At 52.9% G+C, this 15,623-nt stretch overlaps 1 protein-coding gene across 8 annotated transcripts in view; it reads left to right on the top strand.

Annotated features, from left to right (window-relative positions):
• The first annotated feature begins 516 nt into the window (after positions 1 to 516).
• The window catches only part of ELMO2 (engulfment and cell motility 2), a 38,434-nt gene continuing 23,327 nt past the window's right edge, over positions 517 to 15,623 (top strand). The window contains exons 1-7 of one of the 8 annotated variants that reach the window (XM_060397071.1): positions 517 to 606; positions 2,766 to 2,880; positions 9,134 to 9,260; positions 11,967 to 12,094; positions 12,390 to 12,430; positions 12,857 to 12,929; positions 13,271 to 13,321. In XM_060397071.1, coding sequence (XP_060253054.1) covers positions 12,017 to 12,094; positions 12,390 to 12,430; positions 12,857 to 12,929; positions 13,271 to 13,321 — 243 coding nt within the window. In that variant the 5' untranslated portion in view covers positions 517 to 606; positions 2,766 to 2,880; positions 9,134 to 9,260; positions 11,967 to 12,016. Of the gene's footprint in view, positions 607 to 2,765; positions 2,881 to 3,942; positions 4,051 to 8,242; positions 8,399 to 9,015; positions 9,261 to 11,966; positions 12,095 to 12,389; positions 12,431 to 12,856; positions 12,930 to 13,270; positions 13,322 to 15,623 lie in introns of those variants that run through there. The other 7 variants (XM_042230218.2, XM_042230221.2, XM_042230219.2 and 4 more) reach the window with 7 other exon arrangements.

Below are 15,623 nucleotides of genomic sequence, written 5' to 3'. Positions count from 1 at the left end.
AGCCCTGGGTGCGGGTATAATTAGCTCCAGCTCGGTGGTGAGCAGCCGCGGCTGCTCACAGCCTCTGACACGACTGTCACCTCCCACTCAGTTCTCCAAACCACAGTTATCCCACTGCTGAGTGCGTTCCATGCCTGCTGGGCACCCGGCCGAGTGCCATTAGAGGACATCTGAGTCCTCAAAACCTCTGATTGATCACCTGGGACCCAGGCTGTGCCAAAAGAAAAGTTTCGGGGAGCAAGGGAATGTGGGGAGGAAAGGCTGCTTCTTGCATTTGAGGCGGGGCGCGGGGAGGGAATCCCATGTCTCCAAAATCCATAGCCCGAGGCGGGAGAAGCAGCCTGCGCCTTTAAGAGGCCTCCGGCAGCCGGGCGGGGACAGGCGGCTCTCTCTTCCCCGCCCCGGCAGTTGGGCCCTCCTTGTTTTGAGTGACAGTCAATTCGCCCAATTAAAGAAAGAGAACTCAGTGTGACGGCGAAACGGAGCAATAGGAGCCCGGGTCGGCGTGCGCGGGGCGGAGTCCCGGGAGGGCCGGGGAGGCGGGAGGCTAGCGGACCGGCGGCTGGGGGACCTCGGCGCTGGAGCTGGGCCTTGGTCGGCGCCCTGGTGAGTGTGGGGCGCTCCTGGGGCCAGGGCGCGCCGGGCAGCGAAGTGGGACCTGGCCCGAGGGGCGGAGGGCAGAGGGGCGGGGCCGGGGAACGGGCGGAGGGCTGAGGCCTGCTTCTGCCCAGGGGCCTGGGGGCTGGAGAGGGCGGGCCTGGGCCGCCCCGTGCGGGCTCGAGGAGCCCCGAAGGGGTCAGCAGGCCCCGGGTGGGACCGGAGGGCACTGGGTCCCCAAGCCAGAAGGGCTGGCTGGTGGGGAAGAGGGCGGACCAGGCCTTGAGGAGCGGCGGCTAGGCCGAGTAGGGGACGCGGGGTCTGGAGAGGGTGGGAGGATGGAACCCGGGGGCGAAACGAGCTGCTGGTGGCAGGGAGAGGGTGGCCGGAGGGGGAGCGGCTGGCTGAGGAATCGATCGGAGCCCGGGAGTGTGTGGGGCTGGGTGGCACCCGTCGGAAGCCTGGGGAGTCTCCCGTTACACCGCCGCCCTCTCCTGCACAAACAGACCTGCTCATCACTCCGCCCCGGCTACCGGGCCGGCCCTGTATTCCCCCAGACCGTTTATTACTTGCATCTCTGCCGCTTCCCCCTCAGTGCAGACCTCTTTCGCCTGGACTGATGCAGTGTTCTAACCCATCTGCCCACACAGGCGCTGGGGCCCACTGGAGAAGTGGGCCTCGCACTGTGGCCCGAGGGATCTTTTCAAAATTCTGTCCAGATCCGTTCGCTGGCTTACTTTGTAACTGGCCGGCTTCCACCTCTTTGCAGGACTACCTTCAGATCCTCACCCAAGCTCTGGAGATGGGATGCCACCCACCTCTCCTCCCTAGTCTCTGGCTGCTAACCCTTCTTGCTCAATACTCTGGTCACACTGGCCTTTTCTTGTTCCTTCTACATACCGAGCCCTGGGCCAGATCAGGGTCTGCAACCTTAGCCTTCTTTCCTACTCCCCAGGAAGTACCTTCCCTTCCTGCCTTCTTCTAGTCAAGTCCCCTTTATCTTTCAAATCTCCACTCAAGTATCAGTTCCTCTAGAGGCATCCCTGGCCCCCAACTCCCCCAGCAAGTGAATTCCCCACTTTCATCACCCTCTGTACTTCTCCTTCATGCCACTTGAACAGCAGCAGTTTGACATATATTTATGAACGTATTGATGACTGTCTATCCCCACCGCCCCCCCCCCCAGGTAGTAAGGTCCACAAGGGAAAAGAAAGGGTCCGTCCTTGCTAACCCTAACCCTAACCCTTGTATTTCCTGCATCTTGCCCAGGGCCAGGCACTGTGAATATGTATTAAACATATGAATGGAGGACTTGGCTTTGGCCAGAGGTACAGGGTGTGAGTGGTGTCTCTGATGTCCTCCACAAACTGTGCCAGGCTCTGTGCTCAAGCCTTGCTGTCCAGTGGAAATATAATGCAATATTTGTGGTTTAAAAAGTTTTAATAGCCACACTAAAAAAGCAAATAACTTCTGTGGTGATTCAGTGGCTGAGGTTCTGCACTCCCAGTGTAGGGGGCGCCTGGGTTGGATCCCTGGTTAGGGAATTAGATCCTGCCTGCTGCATCTAAGTCCCGGAGCAGCCAAAAAAAAAGACAAAGGGGAAAAAGTGAAATTACTTCTTGTCATTTTACTGAACCTAGTAGATTTTCAAATAATATTCTTTTGACATATAATCAATAGAAAAACATTACTAGTGAGGTATTAACATTTTTGTGTGTTATCTGATGCTGGGAGGGATTGGGGGCAGGAGGAGAAGGGGACGACAGGATGAGATGGCTGGATGGCATCACCGACTCAATGGACATGAGTCTGAGTGAACTCTGGGAGTTGGTGTTGGACAGGGAGGCCTGGCGTGCTGCAGTTCATGGGGTCGCAAAGAGGCAGACACGACTGAGGGACTGAACTGAACTGAAGCCTGGGAAGGGCTTCCCAGTGGCTCACTGGTAAAGAATCCACCAGCTAATGCAGGAGACATGGGTTCAGTCCTTGGGTCAGGAGGATCCCCTGGAGAAGGAAATGGCAACTGCTCCAGTATTCTTCCTGGCAAATCCCATGGACAGAGGAGCCTGGTGGGCTACAGTCCATGGAGTTGCAAAAGAATTGGACATAACTTAGAGACTAAACAACAACAATAAACCTTTGAAATCTGATGTGTGTTTTATACCTAGGGCCCATCTCAGCTTGTGATAACCACATATCAGCTGCTCAATAGCCACTCGTAGGTGTGTGCAGTGCTAGAAGCTTTATATACCTGCGGCATTTAATCGCCTTAAACCATCTGAGGTAATTATTGTTACGTGCATTTCACTAATAAACATAATGAAGCTCCTAGAAGTCATGTTGCCTGCCAGCAATCATCCTAAAGTTTGTGAGCGCAGGAAGCAAGATGGGGCCCAGGACCCCAATCTCTTCATCTGGAGTTTGGTCCTTCTGTACCCTATGCTGCTTCTAGGAGGTGCCAGGGGATTTTGGGGGTGCAGGAAGTGGGGGCTAAACTTCTTCCCCCAAAAATGGCACCTGTGGGTCTGTACTTATTCTACCTGTCCATGCAGAGTCGTGTGGCTGGGTGCATCAGTACCACCTAGGTAGGTGGCTCAGGAACAAGCTCGTTTGATGCAGTTGAGGGAAAAACCTGCAAAACCAGTGCTTCTGGGTCCAGTCACCGCAGCTCAGCGCATGCACCAACTCAGCCTGGCCCTCGGGCCGAAACATGTACCCAGCCCGCAGCATCTCTTACAAGGTGCCAGTTAACAGGCCGGCTGTTTGGTTCAATAGCAGCTGGCTGAGTGAGGTCCCCATCACTGTGAGACCAGGATCTGGGGAAACTGGGGAGCGTGGTCACAGCCCTCACTTTCAGGATGCCGACTGGGCATGTGGAAGGACAAGGCCAGATCACGGAGTGACTAGATGAGCGGCTGATAGTGTGCGGTGTCGTGGAGGACCGGAAGCAGGGGTGTGCAGAGGCTGTAGCAGCTGCATGATGTGTTTCAAATGCTGGGTTTGAAATCCTCTAGGCTGTGGCAGGCGGTCCTTTGCAATTTCCTACAGTTCCCATGTAGATGTTGCCAGAATTTGTGAACCCATTAGGCACACTAGTTTTAACTGAGCCAGCAGAAAAGTTTGTTGAGCACCTGCTTTGTGCTAAGCATTGTACTGGCCACTGCTCTGGAACTCTGAAGCTCTCCAAGGTTCTGCTAGGAAAGGAATATTAAGTATTATATAATTATTATACTATATTATACAATAGTTATAATATTTATTATCTGATTGTTATATTTGGTATCATTATTATTATATTTTCCCTCTCTGATTGCCTTAACATATGTTCTCTCCTTCTGTCATCAGTATGTTAAAGCCCAGTAGACAGGGCTTTGTCATGCCAGGGACACAGTTACCATGTGTTTGCAACTTCGTCAAGTTCACACCGTTGGAATTCCACTTACTGTGGGTCAGGTACTATGCTTAAATGATTTACGTGTATTATCGTTCACAACAACTTTATAGGGTAGGGTCGGTTGATTGAAATCCCCATTTTACAGATAAAGAAATTCTTAGAGCTGGGCAAGTCTAGGTCTGTCCCACCCCAGAATGCGAGCTCCTAACCTCAGTAAGTTACTCTGCCGTGCTAGAAGGTCAAGCTTAGAAGGGACCTCACTTACATCTAGTCCAGCCTCCTCGTGTCGATCAGGACCTAAGGCCCAGCGAGGCTCGGGCTTGTGGCAGAGCTGTCGGCCAGGCTTCCTGTGCTCGGGGGGGACTGACCCAGAAGTGAGGGGCGAGGCCTCTTGTCTTTGACTGGTGGTGGGGCCTTGCCAGCTTCTCTGGACCTCACTTCCTGTATTCATAAAACAAGAGGCTTGGCCCAGCTTTCCAGCGAGCGCAATGCTCTGTTGTTGGGGTCAGGATTGAAGGAGCTGGGCCCCCAGCCCGGGATTTCAGTCATCCCCCAGGGCTTCTCAGCCCCAGCATACCTGCTCCCTACACAGGCTCTGCCTCCCCGCTGCAGCACCACAGCCCCATGAAGGCCGGCAGGACTTCCGATTCACCCTTTTCCATTTCAGTGTCTGATTTCCGGAAACTGAGGCAAGTGATCTGGAAGCACTGACTCCTTCTACAACCACCTCGATGACTGTAGAGATTTGCAGAGTTCTAGGCAACAGCTAGTCCTCTGTCATTAGAGTTTTTGTTTCTCTTTTAAAGGCAGTCAGGTCCAGGGGCATCTTCAAGGGTATTTTTGGCATGGAATTCCATGGGCACAGCTGTGTGCCAGGCCCTGTGCCGCCAGCCTTGGCGAAAGGTGGGCAGAGGAGCTGTGGCTCCCAGCCCTGGCTGCCCATCACACTCACCTGCTAGGGGTGGGGCGGTAGGTGTTGCAGTCACCCGGGGTGGGCCTGGACAAGGCACAACCAGAGCGGAGAACCACCAGTCTCGAGTCTGGCTTCTCAGACTGTCGTGTGCATGCCAGCCAGCTGGGAATCTTGTTTGAAGGCAGCTTCTGGTTCAGCGGGTCAGGGCTGGAGTAAGTGATTCTGCGTTATCCGGGGCTCCCCAGCAACGTCGGTAGTGCTGGAAGGCAGGTCACAGTCTGAAGAGCAAGAGAAAAGGCTGCACACGCAGTTGTGAATCAGCTGGATCGTGACCGAGTGTAAAAGATGCGCACGGTTCACTTTGCCTGAGGTCAGAGCACCAGGAAGGCCACACAGAAGAGGAACTGTTGGGCCTTGAAGCTCAACAAGGCTGGCGGCACAGCCAGACCAGATGGAGGCAGTAACGGCTGAGACCGAAGTATGACTTGGAAGCTTCTGGCGGTCGAGGGACCAGGGTGGTCCGCTAGGACATTTGGGGCATCCTCGAGGAGGGTCCGTGATGGGACTGGAAGGAGCCGGGTGCCCTGCTGAGGAGTCTAAGTGCGATTCTGTAAGCACGGGGCGCTGCAGAAGTTTTCTAAGCCAGAGACCTGGGTGGTTCTTAGAGCGGGTGTTATGTGAGAAGAAACCCAGACAGTTCCCATCTTCCCATACCCTTCCTCACCGCGCCTGTGGCTCTAAGTCAGTGGCTTTTAACTAAGCGTTTGGGTGAGTTTTGCGTCCGACAAAAAAACAGGAGAAACCTCAGCTGCCATTGATGTGATGGTCCTTCTAGGTGTTTCTGGCAGTGATTGGCAGAATCTGAGTCTGCAAACCCAGCTTCCCTCCCCGTACCCCCGATTCTCGCCTTCACGCAGGGGTCTGACCCGAGGGAAGTTGAGTCACTTCTCACTTGAGAAGCTGTCCGAGGGAGAAGCCTCTGTGGAGATTGTCACCCTCGATTAGAAAGAGGGTGTGACCTCTGGTCCCCTTTCTGGTGCGGTGGGTTCTATCGCAGGAAACAGAAACCAACCTCCCCCGAGCCTCCCCCACCGAATCAAAAGCAAAAGAATGAAACAAAAAGCACAGTCAGCCCTGATCCTTAGGAATGAGGGGGGAGGGTGGAGAGCTGGAACCTTCTGGCTTCTTCAGTCTGAATTCCTCACTAATGGCCAGGGATCGGCTTTCACTTCCTTTCTGCTGCGCTCTCAGCGTCCGGCTCCCAGGAGTGGTCCTCCCACCCCACCCCCCACGCAGGCGTGGTTGATTGATGGAGCTCAGTGGGGCCTTTTGTAACTGTGCTGATTTTATAAGCACACCTTCCAGCAGCCACTTAAAGAAGGCTCACTGGAGACACGGAAGGTCCTGTTTTCCTCTTGTTTTCCCTGGCTTCGCCTTTGAAAACCTGGGCTTTCATTCTGAAGCCTTAGAGTAGAATTATCTTCCCCACATCGCTGTGCATCTCTCTCTTGTTGGTGGCATTAGCAGCAGCAGCAGCAGCAATTTCCCGAGTCATCTTTGTGTCTGTAGTACTCGAAAGGGGGCGGGGTGGGGTGGGGTGGAGAGTCATTTAATTGAAAGGGGTTGATGACTTCCTTGCCCTCTAGTCCTGGCTGTGGACCCAAAGCTCCCTCATCCTGGCCGTTAACTGTTGAACTCTATGGACTGCCGAGCAGGTAGAGCAAGAGGCTATTTATAACCCTGAGAATTTTGCAATGTTATTGAATTGCTTCGACCTAATTTTCGCTTCCTTCCTAAAGTGAAAATGAAAAGAGTAAGCAAAGGAGCCCTGAAAGGGTTCCCCACAAGGAGATCCTTTATCCTCAGGCTGTGTGTTATTGTTGTTGAGTCACTAAGTCATGTCTGACTCTGTGACCCCTCGGACTGTACCCCTCCAGGCTCCTCTGTCCATGGGGCTGTTACCTGGAGAATATTACTCTTGTAGTCTGTCTCCTAATGTTTCCAGGGGAGAAAGGCAGAAGGATGTTTTCCCTCCATCTTTTAACTGGAGTCAGATGTGCTAAATCTGATTCTCCAGTGAGACGCATCTGATGTTAGATGTGAAAACACTGGAAATGCTGTGGAGTTGGAAGGTGCTGGGTCATGGAACACACAGCTGGAGCGCCCGGTGCCTGCCCCCTTCCATGTGCCGCTGGCCCTGGCTTGTAGCATTTGGAGGAGTCAGAGCTGTTGGATTTGAGCAGATACAGATGCTCACAATGCTGTGCTAAGGGAAGAAGCTGCAGGGTTGGACCTGCCCCCAGGAGGAGAGAGTGGGGAAGAGAGCTGTCTGAATCTAAAGCTGTAATGGGGTAGCCTGGGAGCCTTCACAGAGCTGTGGACAGAAGGCCATGAGAACACGGGGTCCTGTCCTATTTCACTTCACCAAGACTGGTGCAGAGGAAATGACATTTGAGCAGGGCTCTGAAGCTTGCATACGAGCTCTCCTGACAGCCCAAGGAAGGAAGGAAATGTGCAAAGACACAGAGAAGGAGGAGGAACGTGCCCTGCCTTGTGAAAATAACTAGTCCAGGAAGGTCCGGCTGGACCATGAAGGACTGAGCCCCGTGCAGGAGAGTGGAGGTCACCTCCTTTAGACAGGGGACTCCGTTTTCTGCCACCGTGGTGAGCTCTTGTTGGTGCAGCCTTGGCGTGCTTCAGCTTCAGGTCCAGCACGCCCACATCCTCCCCGGGGGACCTGCTGTGGGTACAGTGCCCCCTGCTTTCATGTGGCTTTCAAACAGCCAGATTGGCTGGGGTCAGATTCTGGTGGTGCTGCTTACCCGCTGCGTGACGCTGAGCATGGAACTTAATTTATCTCTGCCTCTATTTCTTGTCCATAAAATGGAATAACATCACACAGGGCTGCCACAGAAGAGAACCAACTGTGAAGTCCCAAGGCCCAGTCTTTTTATTTTTTTGGCTGCTCTGGATCTCCACTGTGGCTCAAGAACTTAGTTGCCCCAAGGCGTGTAGGATCTTAGTTTCTCAACCGAGGATCGAACCCACATCCCCTACATTGGAAGGTGAACTCCTAACCACTGGACCACCAGGGAAGGTCCCCCTAAGAGCCAATCTTGAGATCCAGTCTGATGTGGTTTCTTTGTTTTTTTGTGTGTGAAGAGATGGGAAGGAGGCATGTGGGAGACCCATTCGCATCCCTTGTGAACTTTGGTTGCCTCATCTGTCTAATGGGGATGGTGTTCAGGGTTCAGGTGAGCATCAGCAGTAGTAACACCACAACGTGTGTGATGAAGTGTAAAGAGGCTGTCTGCACATTACTGTTACACACAGGATGACTGCCACGAAGCCACCGCGTAACTGAACTGTTGTAAACAAACTAGACTTGTCTAAGCGGGCTTTGCTCTTCAGTGTTCCGGCCAGTGTTCCTTCGGGGCCTGCTCCGTACCCTGTGTGCGTTAGGCTGCCGTCTGCTCATCTCCTTCCCCTGTAAGGTTCGTGGTTTTTGCGCCTCCCATATCTTTGGCCTGCTGTGGTCCCCACTCTGCAGCTGACTGGCCTTCTGCTTCAGAGCCCGTCAACATCCACCTCCCATAGCCTGTGTCTTTTAAGCTCAAGAGAGCAGATTGGATTAGTCTGTGGAGAGTGGGTGTTCACCTTGGTCCCATAGGCCGTGGTGTGGGTGGAGAGAGTGCCAACACACGTGGGCTGCCTGGGCATTTGGGGAAAGGGCAGAATCGCAGAGACCAGGGGTTTTCAGTGTCTCTGGAACACTCCCAGTGATTGCAAATCCCCCTGCTTTCACATGGATGTGAATTTTTGGAACAGACAAGAATCACTCACAGCTGACTTTAATAAAGAGATAATCAGCCTAGGACATACCATATGGGGTCAAAGTGAAGTGTAAAATACAGTAATGAATGTTAACTTTGTTTAGGAGTTCCAAAATATATGATTTGTTTCTTAGCAGTACCGCTGAAGTAAAGGTGAAGATTCTTATGCATAGAACTTTGAAATGGGCAGTCTTCATTTGGAATTTTAACTCTAGTTTAGAACCTTAGACTTAAAAGGCACATTACACGTGCTTTAGTTCCACAGTCTCTCCTCACAGGGGAGAAGAAAACTGAGACTTGGCTGAAAGGGACACGTGCTCATCACCCAGACACTCAGTGGCGGAGCTGTGACTAGGCCCCAAGTCCTCTGGCTCTGAACCCAGGTGCTTTCTTCAGCAGGGACCAGCATCCCAGCCCAGCACTCTTCTTCTTGCATCTACATGGCCTACTGATTTTAAAAAGAAGAAGAAACCAGGGGCTTCCCTGGAGGTCCAGCGGTTAAGACTCCATGCTTCTGCTGAAGGTGACGTGAGTTCGATCCCTGGTCCAGGAACTAAGATCCCATATGCCTCACTCTGGCCAAAAAGTTAAAGAACGAAGAAGAAGAAACGAAATTAAATAACAAATGGTCTTAGAGGCCATGTTGTGCATTTCCACATATATGAAGTATTATATTAATACAAAGGGCTACAGGATAAATCCATGGTGATAGATTAGAAGTCAGAAAGAAGTTGCCTCTTGGAGGGCTGGTGGGTGAGGGGCTGACTAGAACGAGGGAGGAGGGAAATTTGGGGGGTGTGAAATGTTTAGTGTCTTGTTTTAGGTGGGTGGTTACAGAAAGGTGTGTGTGTGTGTTTCTGTTTTGTGTGTGTGTGTATGTATTTACATATGTATACACACATATATACATAAGCTCCGCATTTTATTATATGTAATTTGTATCTAAATTAAAATGATAGGACAAGGATACTCTTAGAAAAGGATAAAGGTATCCTGGGGATCCAGAGATTCATGGTACCATGCCTGCTTTGCTCTGTCACCTGAGCAGAGCATCTCCACCAGGACCTGGGCCCATTTCTTTTCAGAGATTTGTTGTGTGTCTAGGCACATAGAAATCACACGTGAGAAGTTCTGCCTGGAGCTGCAGAAGCTGTGAAAGCTCTCAGAGCCATGAGGCCAGCCCACTTCACCTTTAGGCTTGATTCAGTTGCAGCGAGCGGAAATCCAGGCCAGCTCAGTGGGGGTGGGGGCGCAGGGGGCGCACTGGCCAAAGTCAGCTCCACATCTGTCCCCTTCACTGCTTTTATGAACTCGGGGAGCTTAATCCACTGAGCTTCAGTTTTGTCACCTTCAAATGGAGATGTCTTCAAATAATCCTGTTCTGCCTAATTCATAAGGCTGCTGGCAGAACTCAACGAAGTAAGAGATAGCACGTCAAAAACCATCTCTTCTGCGTTGCGGTGTCCTGACAGTGCTGATGATATAAATATACCTTGTGTGTGTGTGTGTGTGTGTGTGTGTGTGTGTGTGTGTCCGTCCGTGTCCGTCCGTGCTGGGTCTTTGTTCGTCAGCTTTCTCTAGTCGTGGCGAGCGGAGGCTGCTCCTGTTGTGGAGCCTGGGCTTCTCTTGTGGTGGAGCACTGGTTCTGGGGTTCTCGAGTGCGTGGGCTTCAGTACTTGCAGCTCTCAGGCTTGGTTGCCTGTGGCACGTGGGATCTGCCCAGGCCAGGGATCAAACATGTGTTCCGTGCATCGGCAGGCAAATTCTTAACCCCTGGGCCACCAGGGAAGTCCAAGTGCTGGTATTTTTGACAGTCAACTTCTGAAGCAGCCCACCCTGGTCAGGAAATGGTCAGGAAAGCTTCCCTCTGTCTGAGACCTGTGAGGTGGTAGGGTAAGGGACTTGTACATGCCAAGTCGCTTCAGTCGTGTCTGACTCTTTGTGACTCCATGGACTGTAGCCTGCTAGGCTCCTTTGCCCATAGGATTCTCCAGGCAGGAATGCTGGATTGGGTTGCCATGCCCTCCTCCAGGGCATCTTCCCAAACCAGGGATCGAACTCAGGTCTCTTTAAGTCTCATGCATTGGTAGATGGGTTCTTTACCACTAGCGTCACCTGGGAAGTCCAAGGGACTTGTACCCCATCACCGAAGAGGTTTGTAGTTACAAGTACTGTGAGAACTGACATCTGTGCTTGGGCTGAAAAAGTGATGGCATCCATGAATACCAGCTTAGCAACAGCTGTGTTGCATGTTCCAGGAGAGGCAGGCAGTCTCCGTTCAGAAGCAGAAATTGCGGGTGCGTGGTTAAACATGGAGGATACAGGAAAAAGGTCTTTTTGATGAAGAGCGAGGCCTCTCCTGAAACTGCGGGCACGGAGTGTAAACACACATTGAAATCATCCATCAGTGGGGCGACTTCCCTCATCAGACCTTGGAGAGAGAACGCTTTAGCTGCTGCCTGGAACGCCACTAAGCCCTCAGTTGCCTAGGAGACTGGTCACATGGGCCCATCTTCCAGACTTGTTCAAAATGATTTATTTTCCTTTATGTTGTAGGGGAGTGGGGTCAGAGGTACTTCTGAAGCCTGTCCTCCGATAGTGAGGCCTTTGTGAGGGTGTCCTCACCTCCCTCCACTTCTCTTGGCGGCCCTTGCCCTGGGGAATTGGGATGAAAATAGCATTTCCTGTCCCGCTTCTCTTCCCCATTTTCTGAACCCTGTGTCATCCCACACAGGGGAGGCTTGAGGGGGAAGGAGTGGCAGCAATAAGTAGGGAGGAAGCAAGGGAGCTGTGGCCGGGCCCTGCTGACTCTGGGATCAGGGCTGACCGCAGAGCTGGCGGAGCTCCTTTAACCACCCAGCCAGGAACAGCCTGTATCTGTTCTTATTGGTCTTCGGGCATATGTTTCTCCCTCTCAAGGTCCTAGGACATGGCTTTGCAGTCAATCTGCTCATTTACCGCAGGGCCCTCCTGGCCCTCCAGCTGAAGTGTCACATTGTAGATCTTGCTGCTGGCTTATCTGCAGTGGATAGATAGGTTTGTCCCTTTTCTACTAGCCGATTTAATCTAAAGAGACAAAAGGCCCAAGGAAAGGTTGTGGTGTGATCTCAAAAAGCTCAAAGCAAGTAGTCCTATGTGTTTCTTTGGACACTACCTTCCGATTTTTCAAAATATGTAATGAAAGTGAAAAACGAAGGCAAACTCATTCTTTCCGATTCTTTCTCCCCAGGCAGCTGTGTCTGTGTGTCTGTCTTGGAGAGGCAGGCCCCGTTGGGAACGATGCCACCACCATCAGACATCGTTAAAGTGGCCATCGAGTGGCCAGGTGCTAATGCGCAGCTCCTTGAAATTGACCAGGTAAGCTCTGGAAATGAGGGGTCAGGGAGTGCGGGGCAGGGGTCGTCTTGCGGGGTGGGGACCACTGGCGTCAGGAGTAGGAGTCAGCCAAGGCCTGTCCCCCGCTCTGGAAGGCTGGTCACCACAGCCTGCGAGAGACTTCCTCTTTGAGATCAGCTCTCAGAGATGAAGTCCGTGCTCAGGCGCCAGGCTCAGGCTGCCTGGCAGACCCTCTCACCAGGACCCTGGCATTAGCAGGATGTGGCAGCTGGTGAAGGATCTCTGCCCCCATCCCCACCACCCCCCTCTCTTTCAGAAACGGCCCCTGGCGTCCATCATCAAGGAAGTTTGTGATGGGTGAGTTGAAATTGCCCCCCGTTGCAGACAGTGACAGGCTAAAGACAGAGGGGCACTGCCAGGCCTTGAAAGAAATCCTGCCCGAGGACCTGCAGTTAGGCGGGTCCCCAGTCCCGGGCTCCCGCGCGCTGGTGGGGATGTCCCCAAGACCTGCTGTCAGTAGTAGGAGGGCCCCACCTGAGGTCCTGGTGGGGTCTGAGACCCATGCCGAATTACACATCCCACCTTTGCAGTGCCAGTCTCTGCAGAAGGCAGAGGGGGTTACTGTTGAATATCTCAACCCAAAGCTTTGATTTTTCCCTCCAGTACATCACACCGACCACCCAATCCCTTCAGCAGCTCTACTGAAAGTTCTTTATTTGCAGCTTCTAGACAGGCCCCCAGGTATATATGGCCAAAGAGGCTGTACTGTTTTCTCTTACCTAGGTGGTCATTGCCAAACCCGGAGTATTACACCCTCCGTTACGCAGATGGCCCCCAGCTCTACATCACGGAACAGGTTAGTACGGAGACTCGCTCTCAAGTGAACCGCCCGAGGTAGTGGTGCCGGTGGCCCTCAGGGAGCTTCCTCTTACTGGGGTGAGAGCCGCTCCCTGGGCAGGTCAGGGCGGGTCAGCCCTTACTCTCTAGTGGCTGGAAAATGTGGCTTCTGCTTACTGAGAGGCACTCGAAAGGCGTCTTAGAAATTCGTGGCCAAGAAGCAAGCAGGAGGAGAGGGACTGACTGAAGAGTGTCAGTTACAACTCCTTTAAAAATGACAGAAAGTTCGTGTTGATTCCGCTTACTTGCCCAATTTTAATATTTTATCTTAGCTGCTCTTTGTTTCTCTTTGGCACCCAGACTCGCAGCGACATTAAGAACGGGACAATCTTACAGCTGGCCGTCTCCCCGGTAGGTACTCTGCTTTCCTTAGGAATTCTTTTATCTGTCAAGTGTATGTGAGTCCCTACCATGGGCCGGACTCTGTTCTAGAAAGTAAGACTTGGAGGTGAAAAATGCCCGTCTTTGCTCTCACAGCCTAGTGGGGAGTAAACAACTACAGTATAAGGCCTCCTTCCGGGGTCTGGAGAGAAAGTTGCTCAGGGAGCTGTGGGAACTCAGAAAAGGGCCCACTTGACTCAGCCCGAGGAGTCCCAGAAGGCCCTTCCAGAGGAGGGACACGTGGTTCCGATGTTGAAGGGTTAGCAGGAGCCAGCTGAAGAAAGAGGAGAAGGAAAGGTACTCCGAGCCCGGAGATGTGCTTTGTTGGGTGATGTGGGAGTGCTGGGGGGCTGAGGGCCTGTAGCCATCAGCAGAAGGTTCCTCTGGCCTTCTTGCAGGTTGGACTTTATCCAGAAGGGGATGTGTCCAGAAGGGACACTGAAAGACTTCAAGTGGGAAGCAATATTTTATTTAGATTTATATTTCAGAAAGATGACTTTAGTGACAGTATGGAAGATGGCAGAAGACATCTTCAGGAAGCCGATGAGCAGTGTTAACAGCCCGTGAAGGCAGTGGCCGTGGAGATGAAAGGGTAGGCGGGAAAAGTGGAGGTGAGCTTGGCGAAGAAGCTGGAAGGAGCGAGACAGTCCACGCTGGCCCCTGATTTCTGCCAGGGCAGCCCTTCCGGGTAGCTGAGGAGGCATCCAGAGTGTGGGAAGGAAACAGGAGCTTGAAGTGGCCTAGGAGCCGAGGGCAGGGGCAGCGTCAGGATGGAGGGCGGCGGCGTCTGCAGTGAGCAGAGAGAAGGGAAGCTGTGGACAGGGGAGCTGTCTGTGGATCTGGGAGACTGGCCCTGGCCTTTGGCAGCTGGGTGGCAGTGCGTCGACTTTCGGAGGCAAGGACCTTCCACTCACCGCATTATCAGGAGTTTAAAAGGGTTTAAAAGGAAGTAGATAGAGAAGGTACCAGCTCCAGGATATGGAGTTGAAAAGATACACTTACTTAAAAAGAGGTGAAACGTTCGTGTATTAAAATCAAAAAGGTTTGACGGAGAGCCAGCGAAAGGTCTCCTTCCCACTCTCGTCTCCTCTGCCTAGCTCCCCGCCTCCTCCGTCCCGTCAGGGTTGTAACCTTCTCTGGTGGTTTTTCTGTGTCCTTGAGAATGTCTTCAGATGGAAGAGACAGAGGTTGCCAGTGCAGGAAAGGGGGTGAGCGACCGGACAGGCGGGACCTTGGTGCCCACAGGACAGGAGAGGCCCACCACCCAACAAGGGGTTCGCCCTGACTGCTCAGCCAGAGCAGGACCGGTGACATGGGGGTGGCCTCGGCGCGTCTGCAGCTCCTGTTGCAGCTTTTCGTGTATTCTGTTATGGAGGCCATTGCCAGCCCCTGTTCCCTTGGTAACGTGAGAGACTGCTCCGTCCGCACAGTACCTGCAGCTGCTTTTTGCTGAATGCCTGGGTTTAGCTGAATCCTTTCACATATGGTATCATGAGATGAGTGCTCTCAATAGCCCCATTTTCCAGACCAGGAAACTGAGACTCAGGTTCAACAACTTGCCAGTTGTCGACACTCAGGACAGGTCAGAGCCGCCTCTCAGGCCCAGGTAGGAGCCGCGGGGCCAGTGTTCGCAGCATCTCTGCCTCCCACTTCCCTCCCTCAGCTCTTCTCATTCTAAGGACCCCATCTCTGCCCCAGACACTCCGCCAGTTTAACGTGACAGCCTGGGAGCTGTGTCCTTCACAGAAGTGCCCAAGCGTTTTCCAGGCCCCTGTGCAGAGCAGGTGACTTTCCCTGGAGCAGGAGCTGCGGGAGGCGGCCGCTCAGAAGCACCGTCTCAGGAGGAAAGTGAACATTTGGGTTTGGAAGGTTCTGAGTGTGATGTAGGCCAGTGCTCTTCGAATCGTTCTGTCCTGTGGCCCTTTCTCCGGCGCTCATGTCCTCCACCTTGGCGGTAATGGGGAATTTCTGTGTCCTCAAGAGCCGTGCGCAGTTGGAAGGTAGAGACGTGGGCAGCCTGACTCCTCGCCAATGGAGAACAGGGGCTCCAGTCACTTGCTTTAGCACTGTAAGAAAAATTAAGACCCCGGGAGTGTTTTTGCTCTCCAGACTCTTCCATTCAAACCAAGACCATGAAATTAACACACAGAAAATAGAGTGATAAACCAGTAAGATGTGAGGCGCCAGCTGTAAAATTAAGAAGTTCAGCAACAGGCAGGACCTGTGAACACGGGAGGAGGGGTCGCAGCCGCGTTTGCAGGAGGAGGCAGGC

Source organism: Ovis aries, chromosome 13, assembly GCF_016772045.2.
Source record: "Ovis aries strain OAR_USU_Benz2616 breed Rambouillet chromosome 13, ARS-UI_Ramb_v3.0, whole genome shotgun sequence".
Lineage (NCBI taxonomy): Eukaryota > Metazoa > Chordata > Mammalia > Artiodactyla > Bovidae > Ovis > Ovis aries.
This window is presented reverse-complemented; position numbering and strand designations above follow the sequence as displayed.